A 25,716-nucleotide genomic window follows, 5' to 3' on the forward strand; every position below is an offset into this window, starting at 1 on the left:
CACACTGCTCTGTGTGCTGCAGTTTAGCTCTAAGCAGAGTTCTGCACCAGTTTCTGATATTTTTACATTGACTTGAAGGTTTCTCATTCATCTTTAACAGTTTTCAAATACATGTTTAGCTTCTTTTTTCTGCTGTTTATGCCCATTTCTCACATTTCTGACTCCAAATGTTTCTGCAGGTTTCACCAACAAACATCCAGCGTCCAGCATTCACGCTGCACTCTCACAGGAAATTTATTTTTTTTTCTACTATTTTACTTCTCTTAACTGATGTGCCTCCCCTGTCACTTCTCTTCGTATACACACACACACACACACACACACACACACACATATATATTTGTACTTATGTGTAAATGCCTGATTATGCAAAATCACACACTCATCTAACACCTGGATTATTTCCTGAAGCAGAGAAATGTCTGCATTGTTTCAGGTTTATGTTGCTAATTGTTTGAATCCACTTTAATCTGGTAAAAAAACATTATTATCAAGATAAAAATCAACTATAAATGTGCAGAACACTTTAAAAAGTGCTGCTTTTAATGTACTTTTGTGAAAGTATAGATGATTGTAACTAATCTATGCTTTAAGTTCAGGCTGGGTTTATAATAAAGTGCAGTTCATCATCATGGTTCTGATAGTTATAGAAGAATAACTATATTTCAAACCACATTATGTATATAACATCAGCAGCAGCTTCATTTAAAATCCTTATTAAGTAGAAAATGTCCAATATGGACTTTCTGTAATTTAGTTGAATAGAAGGACATTCGGTCAAAAGTTAGACTCAAAACTTTCCCAGAAAGTTTAATGAGCTTCGAAAGGAGATTAAAAAAAAGCTCTGCCTTATAAATGTTAAAGAAAAGAAAGGATGTGTTTTTATTCCAGCTTGAAAAAGTTCTTAAACTAAAATCCTGTCAGATGTTCAAACAGGGAAACTGTTTACGCCGATAAACATCTAACAGGCTGAGAGATGCAGATGTAATCAGTTAAAATGCTTTTCATGCTTTTTATCACACAGTTTAATGTTGGATACCCATCTTAAAGTCAGAATGTTGCTCAGATAAATGCAGGGTTGTTAAAATCTAAAATATATCTGTGAATAGCAGAGGGAGGATGGAGCGTGATAAGAATTAAACCAACGCGCGAGCGGATATCAGATGGATGTCTCAGACTTCAGATTATTCTTCCCTGCAGAGGTTTAAAGTGGAGCAGCTCCGCTACTTTTCATTTTCCTGGATTTCTTCTCTCCCGTGTGGATTTTAACCTCCAGTAGGACAAAAGAAGCCAGCCGTAATCAGAATCCATTATTTAGGCCGGGGTTGCATTGATAATGTCGGCTTTGATCAGGGAACAACCAGACACGGTTCGGGAGGAAGAAAACTTTAAATGCAGCGAATCTTTTAATTATGAACAAAGGTATTTTGCTCGGTAAGGAGGAACAAAGCCGGTGATATTGAATACATAAATGATAAATGTGTCTTGAATTATAAACCATTTATTGTATGAATTATTAAATGGAGCGCTGTTTTCATCAGGGGATTTGGGGAATACATTCGATTTGAGTCACAGGTTCGGTTAAAAAGAGTGAGAGGGAACCTGGTTCTGATTAACCCGACCCAAAGAGTTCTGTATCGACTCACAGCGCCTTGCGAACGTTTTAACTCTCCCACTGTCACCAAACCATGTGTGAAGGTGTTTTTGTTTGGATTCGATCAACTAAGCTTTCCGTCACAGACGTACGAAGCCAACATGGTGATAAACTGAGAAAACATTTGTTTAAAAAGTTTGTTTTTAACAAAGTTTGTTTTTAACAAATAAAGTTTGTTTTTAACAAATAAAGTTTGTTTATCAAAGTTTGTTTTTAACAAATAAAGTTTGTTTTTAACAAATAAAGTTTGTTTTTAACAAATAAAGCTTGTTTTTAACAAATAAAGTTTGTTTTTAACAAATAAAGTTTGTTTTTAACAAATAAAGTTTGTTTTTAACAAATAAAGCTTGTTTTTAACAAATAAAGTTTGTTTTTAACAAATAAAGTTTGTTTTTAACAAATAAAGTTTGTTTTTAACAAATAATCAGAGAAACGTGAGTTTAGTTTGGGTTTCCACTGAGACGTTGGTTGTTGAACCAACTTTCACAGATTTGAGTTAAATCTGAAAATATTTTAAATGTTTTCACAACTGAACTGCTAGCTCTTCTAGGACTTTGACTAGGCCATTACTACACATCCTTTATGCTTTCATTTGAGTTTGGTTTTCCTGCTGGATTTGGATTTATCATCGTTTTGGGGATAAAGACGACGATTCCTTGTGCTTTAGTATTTAATATGTAAATGTCCTTTAGCAAGTCTGAGGACTCCTTTACATTACAGCCACTCATGGTGGTCAGCTATATTCTGGCCAAATAACAGCCAAGTAGAACTAGCACTTTTTCATCATTATTAAGGATGAAAACAAGCTTTTGTGTCTTGCTGAAAAGTTTCTTGTAAGTTGTCTTTTTTTCAAGTGTAATAAGATGTTTGCATTAGAAAAATACTTGGTAAGGTTTTGAGTTTTTGCAGTGAATGCAGGTACAAACCAGGGTTATAACAGTTTTTCATTATAGTTTTATTATGCTGTGACTTTGTTGGGCTAATTCAGTTAGTTTTAGTTTTTACAATGAGTTACTTTTATTAGGTTTTAGTAGTTAGATAAAGTTTAGTTTTAGATTTTTTTTAGCTTTATTAGTTTTAGTTTTTTCATTTTTGGGTGCAGAATTAAAAAACGTCAAAGTTTGTGATTGTGTTTACATTGATTGGGTAATTAGTACTCAACAGAAAGTTGAATATTAATTACAACTTTTGGTGTCGCATTTTGTGGACGAACGTTTGCCAGGAGGAATGTGGAGTGAAGACGTGATCTGTGGGAAAATATGATTAATTTCAGTATGTTTTAGTTAGTTTTATACAAACACAATATAGTTCCAGTTTTTCCCATGAATTACTGTTTTTATTTATTTCATTTAGTAAAAAGGTTTTCCCTGTTTCAGTTTGCGTTCCTTCGTTTTTGTGATGCATGCCACAGTTTTTCGCTCAACTTGTTGACTTCATGAAACGCTGTGGAGTTTGTAGCCAGATGCAGACGCAGGGGGTTGAAGTCGTTCGTCCGGCTGAAATCCCTCCTCCACTCTCAGGCTGATCAAACCTCTGAGGAGGCTGGAGCAGGACGAGGCGGAGAGGCGGCTTTAATTCTCCCTGAAACAAAGAGCCAGGAATGAGGTGTGCAGAGCCACTTAGAGGCTCTGGGGTAAAAATGGGATTTGTGACCTGCTGCCGCGGTGTCGCGGCGCGGCGCCCTGATTGACTGTCAAGAAGCCGGGAGGTGAGGGGGGGAAGGGCGGCACGTCTGCTGCTGCCGGTGATGATGGAGACCACCAGGACCTCATTAGCTCCACGTTTCATCAAACATCACAGCAGCAGGGTTGCTCTCACTTCCTCCCCATACCTCTTTCTCCTCTGCCCTTCTTTTCATTTCCTTCCTTTCATCACTTCTTTCTTACCTCTGCCTTCCTCCCAGGTTTCATTAACGACACAGGTCTGCTAATCTTCCCCCACGTCAAAGTCGGGGCATGAAAACGATAATGGCACATCCGCCGTATCGTACATCTGCTGCCGCCATAATCATTTGTTTTTGTTAATGCCATGGAAATGGAAATTGGTGGAGGTGTAGGAATGTAAATAGCTGCCGGTGGGGTGATATTTCAGGGCACATTAAAAGGCTCTGGCTTGCATATCATTGCTTTTCAGGGTGGAGGTCTGAGCAGAAGCAGGAGAAAAGAAAAACACCCCCAGACATGTGCACTCATGCTAAGCAGAACCTGCGGTAGCCTCAAACATACCAACACAATGTAGAGCAGCTTGACATACATAAATAGGGCCAGGATAATGATTTATGTGCATGCACAGGAGAAAAACAGGCCACACACTTTATGAAAATTTCATGTAAAAACATGCAAGACGGAATCAGAGGGGAAAAGTGGGTGTGAAGAGAGCAAAGCGAGCAAAATGCCAAATTAGATTCAAACTAAAAAATAAACTTCTGATAATAAAACTATTCTAACACAACGACACGTTGATTATAGTAAAACGCTAACAGCTAAAGTAGCAGCGGCTTTATATGACGGAGCTCTAGGGACAAACTAAAATAAATAAATAAAATTAGAATAAAAATAGTCATAATATTACAAGATTAAAGTCATTAAAATTTTTCTTGAAATATGACTATTTTTATATTATTTATACTTTGTTCTCATCCGACTTTATTGTTGTAATAAACACTCATAACATTCTAACTTTATTCTGGTATAATTTTGACTTTATTCTCGTATTATAACTTAATTCTCTTAATATTCTTGAAATATTACGACTTTACTCTCACATTATTCTTTATAACTTTATTCTGGCAATATTTACACTTTATTCTGATAATATAATAACTTAATTCTCATAATATTGTGTCTTTATTCTCATGCTAACTTTATTTTTGACGTATTATTACTTTGTTCTCAGTATTTTGTTGATTAATTGTTTATATTTTCCTTAGTGTGGTCCGAATGTGCCATTATAAAACGTGTAAAAACTAAAATATATCAGAAATTCAAAGGTCGTTCCAGGTAAAGGTTAATTTCCTTTTTGTTTAGGTCAGAATCTAAATGTTCAAACGCAAACAGGAAGATAACAGACAGACTAAAAACCAGCAGCTGCATCAGTAATCGGGCGGCGCAGACAGAACCACAGGTCCATTAATCAGGTGACTCAACAGGCAGCGAGCGGCTTCAGACCGGCAATCAGCGGAAACTTTCTGCGACGCATCAGAGGGTGTGAAGGACATTTAGTTCTCTGAAACGTGAACGATGAAAACTCACTCTGCAGCCGAGACTCTGGGAAAGAAAACGCAAACACAAAGATAATATTTGGTCTTAAAAACCAAATATTTGGTTTTAAAGACGATGATAACCACTTTAACACAGGAGTCTGTTTACGTGTTGTTAGGTAATGTAATTAAGGATTAGCATGTTGCAGGTTTAAAGGCAAGGCAAGGCAAGGCAATTTTATTTATATAGCACCTTTCAGTCAAAGACAATTCAAAGTGCTTGTAAAGTAAAGTAAAGAAAAAACAGGAAATTTACAAGCTGAACAAGACATGGAATAGTGAAAGAAAATCCAAAAAAAGAATATAAAAAACCAGGAGCTCAAATACTGAAGCAAATGAGAAAGGAGTTAAAATCAGAGCGGATGTGGAACAGCTGCTGCAGAACAGAGGAGGCAAACTGAGGGAAATAACTCAAAACTAATTATTAAAATTATCTGCAAACCGAGAGGAAAAGGCTAAAGCAGATCTAGAAGAAATAAATGTGCAAAGAACAGAAAACAAGAATAAACTTAACACAAAGAAATGAACTTGTATGGCAACACATTACGAACAATAATAAACACAGAAAAATCAGCTGAATCCTATGAAAAAATGAAATTACGAGAATAAAAAGTCATGGTATTACCAAATAAAGCCGTAATATTAATTATAAATTCATGTTTTTTTTATTTTTAAAGTGTGGCCGTAATTACGCTGCTCTACTGTTGGACATAAAAGAACAAGAAGGAAATTATCAAACACAAACAGTTGCAGTGAATATTCTCAGGTGCGCTAACCGTCCGTCAGTATCGTCATCCGGTTGTTGATCATGTGACTCGTGTGATGCGAAAAATGTGTATTTTGCCACATACAATAATTTTAATAAATGCTGAAAAGCCTCCTCATCCTATTGCAAAAACATTTCAATATAATAACTATGGGTGCAGAATGTCGTAGATTATGACGTTTTAAATGCCAGGCATTCACACACTGTTGGTAAAATACAACTTTAGCCAATGGAAAAGACTTTCGCCTCCTTTATTTTCCATAAATATTACAGATTTAGTGATAAAAAAGCCAAAGTACATGGAAATGATGGAAAAATGTTTGTTCTGCTCAACAATCATCATCGAAGGATTCAGCAATAATATCATGAATCCATGCTTTGCTATTGTTCAGCTGTGATTTATTAAAGCCTTGGAAGATGATGACATTAATATAATACAAGCTTAGTGGTCATAATGTGTGTAATGTTTTATAAATATTACACACAACATCTGAAAAGAACATTTAAAAATAAACTGCAGCTGAATGTGGTGCACAAATATGCAAAATGTATTTTTATTTGTACTTTTCACTAAATAAATGTTTGTTCCGGTGTTTTCTCTTTATTCAGACTGTGCCGTCATACGTGTAATAATTTAAATTCAGCAGTGTGACTTTCCTGCGTTGGATGTTTCCTGTGTTGAAAACTGCTCTCTTCATATTTAAATCAGCACCGGGATGAGAGGGTTTTGGGGTAAACACACACATTCCTCCTGTGTGTGTGAAAGGCAGCGCGATTTAAGGTGAATCCTCTGTTAGACCCCGGGGCCTCCACCACTCGCAAAGCAATATGACAAGCTACATATGCCCTGGAGGCCGTGTCGCTATCTGTTTGTCAACAAAGCATTCCTGCTTCAAACCGCAGCGAGGCAATTCGCCAAAGTTCTCCAAAGTGTTGTTTTGTTTTTATCTGCGTTCCTCACAAACTCACATGTTTAACTTACACAAAACCCAGTAAAATGGGTGGATTTTTATTTGAATGTAGAGAAAAAACTAAATAAAAATCCAATTTCTTTGATTCATTGTTGCCGTCAAGTTTGAATACCGTATGGAAGTTTGTTTATTGTTCTGATTAAGGTAAATTGAAATTTTCCGGATCATGTTGGACCTCACTGCATGCGGAAAACTTACAGTGCAGTTTTAAAAAAGCTAAACTTTAGAGATTGAAAGCGGCTCATATGTCAAGACTTTTGCTATGAAAAAGCTCAAATGAACCAGAACCAGAGAACAGCATAGAACTGCTGGTCCCAGCTCTACGACGACTGTTTTAAGGAGTCTTATCCATAAATTTATTTGCAGAGTAAACAAGTCCGATAATGGAGTCATTATAGAGGACGTATTATGCAAAACTTACATTCCGGATGTTTTTATATTTTTATTTGGGTCTCAACTGCTTCTAAAAACAGTCAAAGCGCTTTAAAAAAAAACTATCCAGCTTGTTTTTGGCAGTAACTTAATGGTTTTTTGGAAAATGAACCATTTCAAAAACCTTCCAAAGGCGATGTCAGAAGGAACTGCACCGTTACCTGGCAACCCCAGCAAAGCCCACCCCGTTACCTAGCAACCCCAGCAAAGCCCAGCTGGTCTCCAGCTCCTTTGGTCAGCTGGTTTAATCGCTGTTTTGTTGTTGCTTTACCATCCAGAAACCACTTGCTGTGTTCTTGTTGGTTGTGCAGGAGGCTCTACTTCTGCTTTTCAAGGATTCTACGGTTGTAGAACTGTGCCATCATACGTGTAATAATTTAAATTCAGCAGCGTGACTTTCCTGCGTTGGACGTTTTCTGTGTTGAAAACTGCTCTAATGTCATGGCTGTTTGCAGCCATTTTTATGTGAATGCGTAAACGTTGAGTTGGGATGGGTGTGGCCAGCAGCAGCTCATTTGGATTTAAAGTGACAGAGGCCCAAAAACGGCTCAAAATAGGCAGAACTGAAATCTGATTATTTAAGAATGATTTTATGTCAAACAAAATGTAACAAACATGTTTTTTATAGCCCATAAACTCATCCTAACCTGTTGAAGGATGGATAAAATCCCACTTTTGACCATATTGCTGTAAGATATGTATGTAAACATTGGTATGAGGTATGACTGCCTCCTAAAGGGTTGGGCGTCTTTTTCTTGTTTTTTTTTAGGTATTGTTATCTTTCTTTTATTACTGATTGTTCTTTTATGTGATTTGTACTATGAGTCTGTGATAAAACCTGCCGTTGTATTTAATTACTCTTCTTTCCTGCAGCCTCTCAGGATGCACTGCCACACCTGCTCCCTGATCACCAGCTCCGGCCATCTCATCGGCGGACGCCGGGGAAAGGAGATCGACCGGGCTGAGTGCGTCATCCGCATGAACGACGCCCCCACCGCCGGCGCGTTCGGCCAGGACGTCGGCCGCCGCACCTCCCTGCGAGTCATCGCCCACTCCAGCATGCAGCGGGTGCTGCGCAGCCGCCACGAGCTGCTGAACGCCAGCCAGGACACGGTGTTCATCTTCTGGGGCCCCAGCAGCTACATGAGGCGGGACGGGAAGGGCCTGGTGTACAACAACCTGCGGCTGATGAACCAGGTGCTGCCCAAGCTCAAGGTCTACATCATCTCCTGGCAGAAGATGCTGCAGTTTGACGAGCTGTTCAAGAAGGAGACGGGGAAGGACAGGTGAGTCTTCCACCGCAGCCGGTTCTGGTGTGACGTCACGCTTCTGTGAACTTTGTATCTGGCAGCCATTTTGGCAGGCAGTTGCTATGTAGTTGCTATGACAACAATGAACAAGCCGGGAACTGCCTCTTTCCTGTCCAACTTAAAAATAATAAATAGCTTATTTATTATAAATAATAAAACTATCGAAAAGCGTCGACATTTTCAGATTAATCACATTTTTTAGAAAGAAATTTAACATTTTTGACTTTCAAAAGTCAAAGATGTTCAACTTTGCAAAACAAAAACAAAACTGCACAAAACTAAATACATTCTGCATTTAAGATGGAAAAAACCTTCTGTTTGTAAATGTCTCACCCAAAACTCCTCAAGTGGCAGCTTAACTTCACCTGGTTCAAAGTCTGAAACCTTTAAGAATCTTTTGCTGTCAAATTATTCATCAGGTTGTAGAAAAAAATAATAGCAGATCTGATGTTACATAAAGAGAAAAGTCTTTGCTTTTCACCTGCTGATGTTAGAAATATCTTTAGCTGCAGATGATCAAGCATTCACTAAAGAAATGCTGTTGTTTCATTATAGATATTATCTTTTAAATAACCTATTGAATTATTTGTTTGCATTTCTTAATGTGTTTATAATATTGCATAAAAATCTTAAATGTGCACATGAAAAATCTACAGGATGTAAAGTTTTTTTTTTTATCCAATTAATCATCACAATAATTGATTACTAAAATAATTGTTAGCAGCAGCACTAATTGTAAAGAACGGAAATACTTATCTTCATTCAGCCAGCTGACTGGCAGTGCACAGCAGCAGTTTGGCCGCAGATAAAACCAGAGAAATGTCCGTTCACTCCATAATGTCTGTAGAATCTCAGCAGAGAGATTTTAAATCTGCTTGTTTGTTGTCCAAACTAAAAATGTTCCCGTCTACAGTTCAAATAAAGTTGTATTGAATTAATATGACTTTGTTTTTCTCCTAATAAGTTAAATTTGCTTGTAAAAGTGGATGGAGCAGCTTTGCTTGGTGTAATTAAGCCTTGTCCCGATGGCGCTTAATTGATATAGCAATTAAAGCGCCGGATGGGAGGAGCGAATGATTTGGTTTTTTATATGCAAAGTGACAAAGTTGTTTCCTTGCAGCCAGAAGCTCCTCAGTTTTAATCTGCCTTTAGGAGTGAGTGTGTGTGCTTTGTTGTTTAAATGACCTTCAGGTAAACAACCGTCCAATCAATCTAGAACTTTAAAAAACACCTTTTGTGTTCCTGAAACTAAAATTATTTTAAGATTTTTTAATAATACAGGGTCGGCCATAAGTTTCCATACATAGGAGGATATAAAATGTATATTTATTTCATATTTAAGATGAGTTTGACAAAAGAGCAAAGAATTTAAATTGAACTGATGGCTGGATCGGGAAGCAGCTGCATGGTTGCACGAAACTTTAACAGAAAACATGGAGCGAGTTTCACACACGACACTGCGGCAAAACTTATTTCAGACCAAGACGGGCAGCGATTTTACACCGAGTCCCACAAGAATAAAAACGGCTGTCCAATGTAAAGTGTTTATTTTTAAAACTTATGGCCCGCCCTGTATAACTTTAGTTACATACATTAGAGCACTTGGATCCTCAACATCTGGACGAGATTTCAGACGATTAAGTTCTGTTGTAATTTGGGTTTTTACAGTGAGAACTGCAGACAGCGCTGGGCGTTTATCGTGAAAATTTAGATTTTTATCCTGATAATGACATTAAAAAATGAACTGACATACGAAATGTTGCTTTAAACCATCACTTAATGTCAGTAGATTTGAAAAAAAAAAAAAGGATTTTAAATGTTTTTCAAAAGCAGTATTTGTGTTTGCTGTGCCATTCATTAACAGTCACCTAAAAAATAAGCAATAAATAGATTTTGTCATTATTTCCATCATCACCATAACAGAACCACCAAACACTGTGATAGTTGTAGGTCCATATCGCTCAGCCCGGCGGTTTCTCTGGGTTTTAATCAGCCTAAGTTTCTCGTGATTCCACATTAATGAAATCTCAGCTGAACGTATCAATGTGCTTCCCTGCCATGGATCGTCCTAAATGTTACACACTTTTATAACTCTAATGCCATCATTTACGCCGGCGCCCGCTGAGGAAGCTGCTGGTGCTGTGACCTGACTTAATCCTTCTGCAAACACTTATTTATCCAACTATAAGCTTCAGGGATTACGCCGTTGAATATGATCCAAATAGTCTCTTTTTTTTCTCCCTTTGGACTTCAAGCTGGAGACCCGGAGAGCTTCAGTGACGGCGCGTTTTTCTGCAACACATTTAGATGCAATCTGGAAAGAGAAGTTAACAGTTAAAGTGTCAGCGTATGATGCTAATTAACAAGCTGAAGGATGGTCGTTGACATAAATCACTTTGTCACATGTCGAGTCGAAAGGACTCAGGGGCCAAGAAGAAAAGAGACAAAAGCAAATCATTTTTTTGCTACAGGAAACGTTAACTACACCACAAAGTATTTATATTTTTACAACTAACCTTTTATAATAAGTAAAAACTCGTCTTTCCAAATATTTTTTACTCCAGTAGCGACTTTGGGTCCTAAATCTGATGAAGAATCTCTGACAGAAGCGACTGATTAGGGTGATGGCAGGAGGCCTTCCAACCTAAACATACTCTTCTCAAAACACGTTAAGAAATATAGAAAACAAAATATTTTCCCCATTTTATAAGTAGAAAAAAATCTGCCAATATTCAAATTTACAAATTCAGATTTGGATAGTAACTAGTTACATTTACTTGAGTAACTTTTTTTGAACAAATTTACTTTTAGGAGTATTTTTACTACGCTGTACTTTCATTATGAAGTATTTCTTCTCTGACTTTAGTGAAATTTCTGGATTTTCTTTCTGCTGAATGGAAAACAAAATCGTTTTAACCAAACTTCCACCAGACACAGACACACCTGCAGTTTTCTGAACAACTTTAACACAAACTCTGATTTCTTGATGAAAAGTTACTTGTAAGTTAGTTTTGTCTTTGTTCCAGATTTATGCTGCATAGAAGCTGAATGCTGCTCCTCCCTGTTTGGTTCTGGTTCTGGGGATGCAGAGCAGAACCAGAACCAGACGACCTGAGAGGTTCTGGAAGGTTGCTATGACAACAGCAGATCTTTAATGCGTTGTGGTGCTAAACAGTTCAGTGATTTATAAACTAGCAGCAGCATTTTAAGGCCTATTCTCTGAGCTACAGGGAGCCAGACGGTAGAACTGGAGTGATGAGCTCTAACTTCCTGGTTTTAGTCAGAACTCCAGCAGCAGCGTTCTGGTGAAGACGCTGCTGCTGTATTTAATGCGACTAAAGATGAACACATGGATGAGTTTCTCTAGAACTTGCTGCAACATTCGTCCTCTAATCTTGGAAATGTTCTTCAGGTCGACTTTGTTTATCTTTAGAAATAATGTCACAACAACTTATTGCATTTTCTAGTCAAGGTTGGTGAGAAAAATTTGATTTCAGGTAGAGATGCACCGATTGCAATTACTGTTTCTTTTAAAAACCTGACCTGCCGATTCCCATTTTGGTCAATACCAATTTTTTTGGTCTGAAACTGCGAATGTTCAAACATGACCTGGTGACCCGCTCCAGCAGTCAGACCTGCGGAAGAGGACAGTGTCTGATTATCTTTGCTGAGGCAGATAGGATCGGCTTCACATGCAAGTATCGATCAATCACCTCTAATTTCCTGTGAAGTAAGCTCATCTTCACTGGGTGATTTTTAAAAAATTTTTATTTTCTTTGCACCTGCTTTTGCTGAGAGTTGCAGTCGAGTGGTAAAAAAATGAATGCAAGTCACGCAAAAGAAACGGTGTAATGTCTGCCCAGTTTCTGCGACGCTTTATTTAAAGCTGAAAAGGCATTAAAGGTCTCCGATTTAATGAGTCCAAGCTGAGTTCTTTGTCTGGTGGCCATTAATGCTTAATGAATCCCCAACCGTACACACAGGCTGTGTTAGTCTCTTCCTGTCTTTATCCCAGCTTTTGTCTGGAGTATCATTGGAGATTGGATCTGAATTGGGCTTAAGGCAGATGCCAGGGGAGGAACATGCCAAGCGGAGGATTTAGAGACTGATTCAGACATCCATCCCTTAGAATCTGTGCCTGCAATTATAGGAGCAGCTTACAGTGAGAAGGCAGCTTGTGTTACTGTTATTTACTGCGCCGACTCTTCGTATTTTTAGACTTTAACATCTGTGAGGCTTAGCATTGGTCATCTCTGCTCTGTGGAGTGTTAAATCACCTCTAATGGCTACATTCAGAGGAATCCATTTGTATGCATATATATTTTTAAAAATCCACATTCTAACTTGCTTTACAAAGTGGAAAATGTCCCCACTAAGAGCAGCATCAATAGCAGATTTTCTGAATAATCATCAGAGCGATCAGCAACTCTGCAAGCTTGTAATTGTAATTATTGGTTATGCCTTTTGAGTAAGGGTAATTATAATAATGTGGGACGATGCCACATTCCCCCGGTTCTTATAACAAAGCCGGAGTGGAGCTGAAAAGCAGGTGTCTCTCTGCCGCCTTTGTGCTAAATTGCCAAGACAGAATGAGACTCAACTGGTAATTAAAGGCAAATTAGTTTTTAAAATATGTGCTTTTTTTCCTCCCTCCTCTGGTGATTTATGTGGCCATAATGGTTCATAACCAGCAGCACCGATGCGGCGCAGTCCACTGGGGGGAAATGTGCAGGATCTCAGTGTTCAGTCACTCAAAGCATGAGTGGATGATTTTCAGGCAAAACTGAATCCATAAAAATGAAGATGTGGTTTATGAGGAGAGGTTGGAAACACAGACAGCCGGCCACAACGGGCAGAAATGGATGTGTTCAGTATCCAAAGTAAAGGTTTTGTAGCCGTACACTTAAATGTGACCTGTTATTCTTCCTTGAACAGGTTAGGATAAGTCTACGGGCGAAACAAACATATTCATTAAAGTTTTTGCACAAAATCCTTCTTAGATAATCAGATTTTATTCTGCTCAGTTCTGCCAATTTTGAGCTGTTTTTGGGTGTGAGCTGCTGCTGGCCACGCCCCCAACTCAACGTTTACACTGGCATGTGAAAATGGCTGCCAACAGGTGCACTTTTATACATCCATACATCTTTGAAAAGCAGAAGTGGAGCCTTCTGCACAACCAACAAGAATGCAGGAAGTGGTTTCTGGATGGCATGTCAACAACAAAATACTTGTCTTTTCTGTACTGTGGTAAAAACAGCTGACCAAACGAGCTTGAGCACAGCCTGGGTTGCTAGGTAACGGGCTGGGCTTTGCTGTGGTTGCTAGGTAACGACGCAATGTGATGTTACATTTGGAAGTTTTTGTACTGGCTCATTTTCCAGGCACCGAAAGACATAAATTTATTGACAAAAAAACTACTTTTTTTTTTAAACAATGTTTTTAGAATTAATTGTAACCCAAATAGAAGAACAAAAATGTGCAAAATGTGAATTTAGCAAAAATAGATCCCGTTTAAAACATACCTGAAACAGTGCACAGGTTAAAAAAACCTCTGAGATAAATGTAAATAATTGGACTCTTTCTAAAGGAAACTCACTCTGACTTCAATCAAATGGAGGGTGACCTTTAAATGGCCACACACACACACACACACACACGTTTCAAGCATTTTTGACTGATAAGGCTCCTTCTCAGACTGATGGTGAGCAAACATTTACTGAGAGACAGGAAATGTCAGCGGTTTCCTTTACATGTAACAGAAATTATGAGAGTTTACTGACCAGAAGATGTGTCGGCATTAAAGGAGCGACGCAGCAAGAGTCACTCATGATTACATCTAAAGGAAAATCAGAATGAACAGCAGGGGTGGGAATATTTGACCATCTCATGATTTGATTGAATTTGAAAATTTGTAATAATTTTACTAAAGAAAAAGCAGAAATCCTGTAATCACTAAAACCTGATGCTACTCCATCTTTGTTTACATTTTGTGAAAAAGGAAGTTGTGCTCATGTCGTCTTCAAAGGTTTTCATGTTGTTTCTTTCAGTGATATTTGCTACAGCGCCCCCACAGGTTAGGAGGGGAACAGGTTTTTAAACAAGTTTTATTTTTTATTATTCACTGATTAGTGTGTATAGAACAAACATTACAGACTGACAGAAAGCAAGAAGGGGTGTTAACCTACAAAATAATTAGCCACATACTAGAATGAGAAACGGCAATAAAAATAAAATAACCAACCAAACAGGAAAAAAAACAAGCAAACAAACAAGGAGGTACACATTAAAATGAAGACATTCAAAACAAAACACATTACATTACATTATTTATCTGTTCTCTAATTGATCTAATTGATTGGTTGGGAAAAAGTGGAAAACAAAGGAAGCCAAAGAAAGCAAACAAGTAGAAAAATAAGTAAATAAAAGTGTATGCCTGAACAAAGAGCAAATAAAGGATAACTTAAAAAAAAACACATTCGGCAATTAAATGGCATCTAGAAATATGGAGTATATTTTTCTGAAATATTCAAACTAATTTTTATCTATTGCAGATTGTTGTTCCGTAAGTTTGTTTTTAGGACTCAATGCAGTGTGAGAGCGAACCACAGCAGCTGAAAATGTAACAAATGTTGCATCTTTGGTCAAAATGGAACCAAATCTTCTGGCCCATCAGGTGTTAAAACATCCTTAGAAGCTGAACAGAATGAATGAGCTGGAGTCCGGTGCAAAGGTGAAGCTGGAGGGAGCAGAAATGGTGAAACTGGCTGATTGGTCATAGTACTCATAGTACAGAAGGAAACCTCCGAACTGAAGGAGAAAATCTTTAGGACAGTAGAGACTCGTACTAAGATGTGTGAGGCGGAGCAGAAGGCGGCTTAGGCTGATGCTGAGATTTTCGGAGGGAGTAACCAGGGTTACTGGGCTGCAATCAGCATCAGTAAGGGCTTTATTTTGGGTGGAGGATCTGCCTGTGTCTCTATGGTGAGCTCCCCGGATCCTCCAGATTTAGATTTCTAATAACTCTCCTGCGACTCAGCAGAGCGAAATGAAATAAAAAGCAGGAACAAAAGAAAATTGCTGCAAATAATGAGCAGAATCAAGACGAGGGATGTTAAGAGCCTGAAAAAGCTCCGCATACACACACAAAAAAACACTTGCTAATGGTGCTATTATTGCCCCTGTGGAGAGAAACATGCTGCAGAAACAGAAGCTGTGATCAGACGGAAAGCTCGCTGCAAGTCGAGTACAGTTTGAAAAGGGAGAGAGAAATGAAGGAGTAATCAACCCTTAACACGACCGTAATCATTTCTGACGCTCGGGTCAAACTGGCTGGGCAAGGACCAGCAGTCATTTACATGCATGTGGTGGAAAATGGCCGAAACCAGAGAAAAACTTTCACATTTTATAGAGGAGATCTTTGGGTTTGGAAAGGAATTTCATTTTTACAGTTTTTACACCCAATCACACTTTTAAATAACCTTTATCTGCACCAGTCACATAGTTTTACTCTCATAAGAGTTTATTTTTGTAATATTATGACTTTGTTCTCAACTTTTTCACTTTATTCTTGTAATTTTATTTTTTAATTTTCTAACCTTAAACCAACACTTTGTCGTAACATTTTAACCGTCGTAATGAGTTAAAGCAGAAATGTCATTTTGGGCCTTATCAGAAATCTGAATGCTCTTAAAGGGCCGGTTGTGCTGATAAAACAAACGGTTAAAATATCACTAACTAGATGTTCCTTCTGTGATTGATTTAGTGATGTTTTGCAATAAAATTTGCATATTTTGTAGTGCCAATTTAAAAATGTTTGTAAGGGATTTTTATTATATTTGCGCTGATGTATGATTGACTATGACTTTTTATATCTCATATCAATTATGAACAGTAAAATCAAGTACGGCTGAGGCAGCGGTCACTTAAACTCAATGTTTTTGACCAATTTTGAGAAAATGTGCCATAAAATCAGAAAATAAAATGTGGAAATTTATTGATTTTGTGTGAATTTTGCAGATTTGTGAAAAACTGGAGGGACTTATTGATGTAATTTGGAGTCTAGAGGGCCACATAAAAAACTACTGTGGACCAGATTTGGCCCCCGGGCCTCGAGTTTGACGCCTGTGAGTTAAAGGAACTGTCAGAGAACCTGCTATTTTTCAGTTTGCTTTCTTGATTAATTAAAAATGTAAATCTTTGTTGTCATGTGAACTACGTTTCGATAAAAAATAAGATTTTAAGTCTCAGGGATCAAGATTAAACTCCCCATTAAACAGGTGCTTTAGCTACATTTGCAATGCCAACCTGTGCAAACATCCCGTCGCTCCTGGGGGATAAACGTGACATCCCCTCGCTGCCACCCTCCTGTCTCTTTAAAATACAGCCATCGAAGCCGAGAGCTTGACATTTCACACCACATTATTCACCAGCATGCTCACAAACAAGGAAATGAGGAAGACTTCTTAAGTGAGATTAGCCGCATGGCTCCTGATTAGGGCCTCCATGCATCCGTAGCAGATTGCTTTATGACAAGATACCGCGCTTTGAAGTTTTCTAATTTGCAAAATTAGGGTGCGCACGCAGGGATGTTGTGATATTAAAGCCCAGAGGCCCTGTTTTGTTGTTTACCCATCAGAACAAATCAACATGTTCCAGACAGGACAACCTGGATCCAGTCGTAATTAAATGAAAATGAGAAGTTGGTGCTTCAGCTGCGATAGCGTCGCTCTGCGTCAGCCCCGACTCTAATAACGACGACGGCCGGTTGTCACCGCTCATTATGCTGTCACTCAGGCGCCGCTCGCCGCTTGATTCGGTGGGAGTGGGTCGCTTCCCCCACAGGTTGTGATGAACGGCTGGTGGATTTTTACAGCAACGGAAGAACCAGGGAGAAACCAGGCAAACATGTAAAAGGATAACAGGCTCTGCATGATTTATAGGAGCGGAACTGAAGGCTTGGGATAAATCACTGTTCAGAAGTGCAGAACATGAAATGTTGCTCTAATTGTCAGTATGTTTCAATTTTTCAGCTTTACCCAGTTTAGTGTTTTGGCTGGAGGCTAAAAAAGCTGTTGAAGGATCTAAAATAGTCAATCACAGGACCAGCAGAGACACAAGGAGGACAAAGACAGACAGTTCTTTCTGTGCTCTGTCTATAACTCACAATAAACAGCTTTTCATCGCTGGATTATATGATTTATATTAAATAAAGTCCATTTAATCTTTGAACTATTGGTGTAGAAATACATCCGGTTCTCTAGACAAGGCGATGCCTCAAAACGGGTTCACAGGAATAAAATAAGGATTTTAGTAACAGAATAAAGTTCACAGATCTTAAATCTGAAATCAGGCCAGTTTTCATGTTTTTACAGACTGCTAGTAATTTAGATGATAAGTTGGGGCACAAAGACGTGTATGGATTCATGCACTGCTGTCTTAAGTGTAAACATTTACAACGGGGCCATTGTCGATAGCAAACAACACAAAAAAGTAAACACAACAAAAAATCTCAGAAATTTTAACATTTTCTGAAGAAAATTTCTTAGTTTGAAATGTAAAAATTGTGGACTTTTGAATCTCAGAAATTCCAAGTTTTTTTTCCCCTCAAATTTCTGGGATTAATTTTTAAAAAAAAGTGGAGTTTTTTTCTAATAAATTTTTGACTTTTCACAGGTTTTTTCTAGAAAATTTCTCAAATTAACCTCAGAATTTGAGGGTTTTTTTGTTGGACACTTACTCCTTTTTTCTGTGAACAATATACTGTTGTAGGTTTTGTTCTAGCTCATTTTTTTGGTGTAGAGTTTTAGCATTTTTGCAAATTTTGAAAACATTTACTTCACTTTTTTCAGTTAAATAAATTTTTCCAGATAAATCCTAAAGTGCTAATTTACTTGGCTCTTTTGTAAACTTTCAGTTCATTAAGGTTCAACATCTGTGTTGAAATTTTGGTTATGAATTTGACATTTATATTCATGCTCTTATATTTACGTTAGCTTGTAGGGCTAGCACTGCTAGCTTTTTAGCTAGCGGTTTCCACTTTTGAGCCCTTTTGTGTCAAAGTTTAACAACATTAATGTTGTAATAGTTGTTGACAGTTAATAAGAAATATTACCCAAGTAAAATTAAATAACTGAGCTCATACATGTTCCTGCTGTTTACGTGATTAGTCCTCAACTTATTATTTCTCTTAGCATGAGGTAAATGCGACTTCATTTTCTTTTTTTAGCCAACAGACTCACTCTTTCCAGATGGAAGGATGCTTTGCCAGCAACATTTGGCCTCTTGATAAAAGACGTTAGTGAGTCATATTTATCTAAAAAGATTAAATGCACTGTTAGAGCATCTGTAATTCTGTTACCTGGCAACCATTTATAGCCTTGGTTGAAAGCATGGCAGCTGTAGTTGATGAGACATGAATGTAACGCTGAGACTTATGAACTCCATGGGTTTAATTTGTTCCCAGCACAAGATTTGTAGCTGGAAGATCTTCATTTCTCCTGAGAAGGTTTATGAGTCTCTTTATGGAAACTTTTGAACAATATTGCACATTTGAACTTAGCTTAGCAAGCTAAATGCTAACATTTATGTATTGCTGTTTTAAGAATAAACATTTAATTTAGTGGTCTGGTTTTTATGATGAGGCTATTAGTATATTGAGGGGGAAAAAAAAAAAGGAGTAAATTCCCGCCAAAAAAAAAAAAAAATCTCAGAAATGTTCTTATATTTTTGAAGTAAAAATTGTTGGACTTTTAAATCTCAGAAATTTCCCCCCAAGAATAAATAAATAAATCTAATTTTAGAGAGTGACAGCAAGCTAAATGCATTTAGCTAGCAATTTAAACTGTGCTAGCACTATCAGCAGGTTAACATTTAGCTTGCTAGCATGGCGTGGTAGCAAACATGCAGCATTTTTTCATGCATGCTTATTCAAATTCAAATGTGAAAATACTTTATTGATCCCAAAAGGAAATTAAATGTTGTTTTAACTCATATTAATTCAGATTCTTCAGAGTCACTGTAGATGGTAGGATAAGATATTTTGCATTTCGGCTTTTCCATCTAGCTGCTCCCTGTTGTTAACCAACTGTTGCTATGGTTACGCATCACAATAAAGTAACAAAGCCAAAAATCTGTCCAACTGCACAACATCCAAAACAAGAAGAAACTGTTAACCGAAAGAAAAAAAAATATTTTTTTCCAACTCCGTTGGTCCTGAGTGGCACAATTTTTTTATAAGGTTTATAAGTTTGTTTTAATTTGCCCACTAACCGAAGTACTTTTGAATAATATACTTTTATTTGTGCTCATTTTTCAATATTTTGAATCGTGTCGGTTGATTTTTCTCATCTCTGACTTTGTTTTTGAAAGCAACTGTTGATTTGGGATTCTTGTTTCAGGGCCACGGTTTTGGTTTTTTGCAATCACGGAAAGAATTCAGTAATATTCAATAACATTTTAGTCTCACTATAAAATCTCTTCCTCTGTCAGGAAACATTTCCTCATTGCCTCACAGCTTCTACAAGCGAGATCTAAACACTCTGAACATCTTTTATTCCAGCGTTTCATTGCCTGACGCATCCCTGTACCCTTCCTCTCTGTTAGGCTGGAACGTCTGAAGACCTTTTCAAACACATAAACCCTCTTTTCCCAAAGTGTCGCCTCATTCAGCAGCAAGCGAGCGGGCTTTTCTTCTTAGCCTCGCCTTGTTTAGGTCTCATCCCCCAACGGGAGTGTTTTTCTTTTTTTTTCCTGGTTGTTTCTAAAGAGTTTGTAGCCACCTTTGAAAAGCAGCAGAGGCAGGTTGGGAGATAAAGAAGGAAACTTGTCAAACTGATCTTAAGAAACCACATGAACCTGATTTCCACAGACATATCACTCTTGCAAAGCTTTCTTTACAACTGCAACTCTAAAACACTAATTTTCATTTAAAGAAATATGAAAATAAAAATATTTTTGCATTTTCACTTGACATTTCCAGTCAGATCCATTACATAAGTAACTTTGTTATAAATATATGGAAGTCCAGTTTTGAGTTTTGGCTATAAATGAGAAAATGGCTTTGAAATTGAAAACCAGTAAAAAAAAAAATACTGGTTTTTATCAAGTTATTTTTTCATAAGTTCCCTTTTTTCAGTTTGTTTGGTTTTGAAGATCATCAGAGAAATATCATTCTGTCTTGAAAAAGTCAAAAACAAGTGCTCAAACACTTCCCAGGGGTAAAAAATACAAAGCGATATCCGGTTTATTGGACTACTGATCATATTAACTGAAACTGGCTCGGCTTAAAATGAGGTAAAGATCAATAATACATTTGAGAAAGTCCAATACGACAGAATGAGTCAGCCTCAGCTGTAGTCTTGGATGGATTATGAAACAACATGGCCGCAGGCACAGACATGGACAAGCTTTTCCCTCTCCTCCCATGGAAAAGCCAGACTGAAATCTACTCTGCATCCTCCACCGCCCACACCAAACAAATTACCACCTGGAGCAAATTCGTTTCATCTGAAAAGGTTATTTCAACCTAACTTTTGCTGTGATTGTCAATCCTTGTGTTACAGGAGGAGCAGATTATATGCTTTGCTTTCTAAGGTTGTGTGTTTTCACTCCTGATAGTCTGGTAGACTTGGTTCGACTGGGGACCAAATTTACAACATTTGTTACATTTTTAGCTGCTGCGATTTGCTTTCTCACTGCACCGTGTCAAACGAACCAGCTAATTGAAAAACATGTTCCCCTCTTCGCCTGTGGGGGTGCTGCACTGAGAACTATTGAAGGAAGCAACATAAAAACCTCAGAAGAAGACATGAGCGCAACTTCCTCCTTCACAAAATGTAAACAGAAATGGAGTAGCATCATATTTTAGCGGTTAGGATTTCTCTTGTCTTTGGTAAAAACACCACGACTTGTTTCTACTGCTAGCATTTTGGTTGTATTTACCCAGAATGCCCTGCACCATAGTCCACTTCCTGCTTGTGGAGCGGCATCCGGTCCGCTTGGCATTCAAACCGCACCAGAGTTCAATTCAGCCGAACTGAGACTGAGGCTTTTAGACGGATTAATGTTTGCTGTTTTGGTCTGCGTCAGAATTCATTCACACCTTCCCAAACGAACTGGACTTATAAACACATGAACCACAAATATCTTGGGTTTTGTGCACAGTTGTTCAGTTAATAATTGACTAATTAATATTAAATAACCCACTATCATTACATGTTCTATCATTCATTGATCATAGAGATATTTGAAGTTGCATTTTCGTGTCTATGTGCAACATTCATTTTTCCCAGACTCAAACACGTTTCCATGTATTTATCCTGCAGAGAAAAAACTCAAGTTACTCATTCTTTGCTCAGTTTCAGTATTTCTGTTCTTTGCGAACAGTTTGTGTTGTGATGGGAGTTCTATAAATACATGTTTACTGTTGGTGGAATAATACAGATGGCGTAGTTAATTACTGAATTCAGTGCATTAAGCAGAAATATTGCTTTTCCTCCTGTTCTCAGCTTGGTTCGTTTTCTCTCATTAATCTTCACATATGGTGAGAGGCTTGTTATTAGTGAATAAAACCATCTAATGACTCAGAGTGACAAATAGTTTCAAGGCTTACTTTCAGACATGCAACATTTTATGGTAATAGGATAATCTGGAAGAACAGCCCATCAGATTCTGATGCATAAATATATGCACCTGTTCTGATCCTGGTCAGGATTAGACTGAGCCGGCATGATGAAATGCACAGCTGTGTGTGATGCAGCTGAAGGATCCTAGTTACATGTTGCATCAGCTCAAAGATGAATATCTTCACACTCCGAATGAGGGAACAGGAACAGTTGTGATGCATTTCTTCACTGAAATATTCATGAGGCAGTTTGCAGAACCACTAATTGTTCCAGACGTGTTCTGATGACGGCAGCGAAACCCGTCTGCACGGCTGCGCTTGGCAGAGATTACAGCTGAGGCTAAACGGCAGCAACCAGACATCAGGAGGCTGAAGTTGACTGAAGGTTTTAGCCTGAGATGTTCACAGCTTCTGGTTAAACGACCCAAATAAAACATGAACTCCTTCAACCCGATGATGAGATTCTCATTTATTAAAATTCACATTTTGTGTGTTTTTATGCTTCCATTTTGGTTTCAACGGCTTCTAAAAACAGATCATGTGAATAAAAAACTCGCTCAAATGCTTTTTTTTGGCAATACGTCAATGATTTTGGTGTCTGGAAAATGTAACATTACATTTGCAACCTCAGCCCATCACCTAGCAACCAAAGTGGAACTCTAGCAAGTTTGGTCACCCGGTTTTACTGCTGTATGCGCTGTACAACGGCTGCTGGGAATGACAAGTGTTTGGTTATTGACTTACCACCCAGGAACCACTTGCCGAGTTATTTTTGGTTGTGCAGGAGGCTCTACTTTTGCTTTTCAAAGATGTGTGGTTGGATAACTGCAGATCTGTTTGCAGCCATTTTCACCTGTGAGTGAAAACGTTGAGCTGGGGGGCGTGGCCAGCAGATCATTTAGATTTAAAGTGGCAGGAGGCCCAAAATAGGCAGACCTGACCTGATTGAGATCTCATCATCAAAGAATTAATTTGAGCAGAAAATGTCATAAACATTCAACCTGATCAAGGAAGCATACTAGGTCAAGTGGAGGTAATAAGAGGTGAACCACGGGGCAATAGATTTACACACACACACACACCTAAGGGCAATTTTAGATCATTCAGTGAACCTAACAATAATGTTTTAGATTGCTATTGTTTGTTTCGATAATTTTGTCTCTGTAATTGAGAAAAATACAAATGTCAAAAAATAAATATGCATAAACATAAAAGAAACATAAAAAACATAAAATATATTTTATGTTTTTTTATGTTTCTTTTATGTTTCATGTTTCTTTTCTTTTAGACCAAGAGAACTAGTTCACAACTTCAAAAATAAGTTAATTTTCTATCTTTTTTTAAATTCCTCTGAGTGGTGAGATATATTTTTAATGTGGGAGCAACTCTGCTTCAGAGCTGATGGACATTTAGACGGAAAGAGATTTCTTAATGCAATGTAAATATCACTTCATATTTATTTCATCGGATCTCATCTCTCTGTGGTGGAAAAGCAGACGGACCACCGCAGAATGGGATTTTAACTTGGACAGAAGCTGATTGAGAGTTTGATTATTTGGCAGATTTCATTTGTATCCATCTGGATTTATAGTTTAATGAAGCTGGGAGGCGTCGGATGAATCGACCTCTGCATCAAGATGGATCTTGATGCAGAGATGCAGACTTTCAGTTAATAAGGAACATCCAAAGCGTATCAAACCGATCTGAACTGTGGTCTTCCTCCGTCTGCAGGAAGATTTCCAACTCGTGGCTGAGCACCGGCTGGTTCACCATGACCATTGCTCTGGAGCTCTGCGATAGGATCAACGTGTACGGCATGGTGGCCCCCGACTTCTGCAGGTGAGAGCCGAAGGTGGAGCTGAATGCTAACGACAAATTCACAGACAAGAACCGACTGACAGGCTTCCAGGCCGAGCTGCACTGCAGCGCTCAATAAGAAACGTGTAAATAGTTTCCAAAAACGAGGAAAAAACAGCCGATAATGGATTTTGTGACAGCAGGTATTTGTGGAAAGATGATTCCCATAATTGCATGCCCATGTGTTAATATGTTGCAGGTTTTTTAATATATTTTGTCACATTTAAACCTCACATTTATATTTTTTTTGGGGGGGAAAAGAGAAGTCGAGTTACAGCTCAACACAAAATTGTGCAGAATAGTGGAAGTAAAAAGATATACAGCTTTAAATCCTTTTTTTTTTACCAGATAATCCTTAATCTTTGACGTGCATTTGAACTCAGCCCCCTCTTGACACTGAAAATAAATATATGAACACAACACAACAGTGTATTCAGGCCATTGTTGACAGAAAAAAGAGGACATTTTTCCTCATCTCTTCTTGAAGCTCCAAAAGTCAACAAATTGCTTTGAGAAAAACCTGAAATTTTGAGATTAATCTCAGAAATTTTCCAGAAAAGACAAGGGGATTTCTGAATTTGAAAAGTGAAACACTTGCTAGAAAAATGTTGATTAACTCAGATATTTTTTAGAAAAAAAAAACATGACAATTTCTGAGTTTAAAAAGTCCAAAAATTTGCTGGCAAAATCTCAGAAATATTTAAGTGAATCTCAGAAATGTTCTATTAAATTTCTATCTATTTCTGAGTTTAAAGGCAGATTTGTGTTCCCTCCCTGATCTACAACGACCCGACACGCCGTCGTACTGATCAACCCCTCGGCTCTCAAAGCTCATAAAAATGACTAGACATAAGTATCGGTTGCTAACATCGGCCCGGTTTTACTTATTGGACTAAGACCAACGTTAAACAATGACTAACATCGGTTGATATCGCTGTTAATGCGGATATATAATGTAGAAATATGATAACATGTCCTTTCACTTCCCGTTCATCCAACTTCAAGGCTGTTGAAGTTGGATGAACGTTTTTAAGACGTTGAATGATGATACTTTGAGCATTAAAACAAAACCCAAACAGATGCGAATGAAAACCTGTATTTTCTGTATTAAAACTTTCCATTTCACCTGGATGAGCTCTCCTCTGGTCTTTGTTTCACTTGACTCAAAGCTTTTGTGCGTTACGGTTAGTTGATTTCTGAGCCTCTCAGCATCATCAGCCACAGCAGTTTAAAACGTTTCCTTGTCTGCAGCATGACGTCGATAAAACGACCCGGTTATTGGCTGCCACTCGATTGATCGTCGGCTGCTGAAGGAGACAAAAGACGCGGTGGACAAGAATCTTAATTCAGAAAAACATTAGAGACGCATTTCTGTTCCTCGTGTGGATTTAAAATATAAAGAGTTATGCTTTACAGCGTGAAAGTGGAATATAATCTCAGGACAAAATATCTCTAAGAACAGATTTAGATTTAGATGTAATACAGTGTCAGCATCGCTGTGGTTTTGTTGCTGTAGGGGTGTACAAAGTGTGGCCCGGGGGCCATTTATGGTCCTCTTGATGGTTTTATGGGTCCTGAGGTCACAATTCTGCACAAGAGAAAATCCAGTTTTTTACAGATAAAAAACACAAAAATGTTACATGTTAAAATGATAGTAATGCAAAATAATGTTTCATGCATTAACCAGGTTTTTGCATAAATTTAACTTTTTCTAGAAAATTGAACCACAAACATCCAACAGAGTGATTTCCTGTTGTTGTTGATCTTTGACTAAAAAACAAAAACAATCGACTCAAAAACATTGCATTCCTTTCTTATAATTGTACAATCATGCAAGAACCTTTTT

General features: G+C 37.8%; 1 protein-coding gene across 1 annotated transcript in view; it reads left to right on the forward strand.

Moving 5' to 3' along the window:
• st6galnac5a (ST6 (alpha-N-acetyl-neuraminyl-2,3-beta-galactosyl-1,3)-N-acetylgalactosaminide alpha-2,6-sialyltransferase 5a) overlaps nt 1-25,716 on the forward strand; it is a 67,149-nt gene that overhangs the window by 36,187 nt on the left and 5,246 nt on the right. Inside the window, exons 3-4 of the mRNA XM_088014793.1 lie at nt 7,956-8,368; nt 23,745-23,852. Of these exons, the coding sequence (XP_087870919.1) occupies nt 7,956-8,368; nt 23,745-23,852 (521 nt within the window). The remainder of the gene's footprint in view (nt 1-7,955; nt 8,369-23,744; nt 23,853-25,716) is intronic.

This window comes from Poecilia mexicana, unplaced genomic scaffold, assembly GCF_051168715.1.
Source record: "Poecilia mexicana isolate PSO_F unplaced genomic scaffold, ASM5116871v1 scaffold_17, whole genome shotgun sequence".
Taxonomy (NCBI): Eukaryota; Metazoa; Chordata; class Actinopteri; order Cyprinodontiformes; family Poeciliidae; genus Poecilia; species Poecilia mexicana.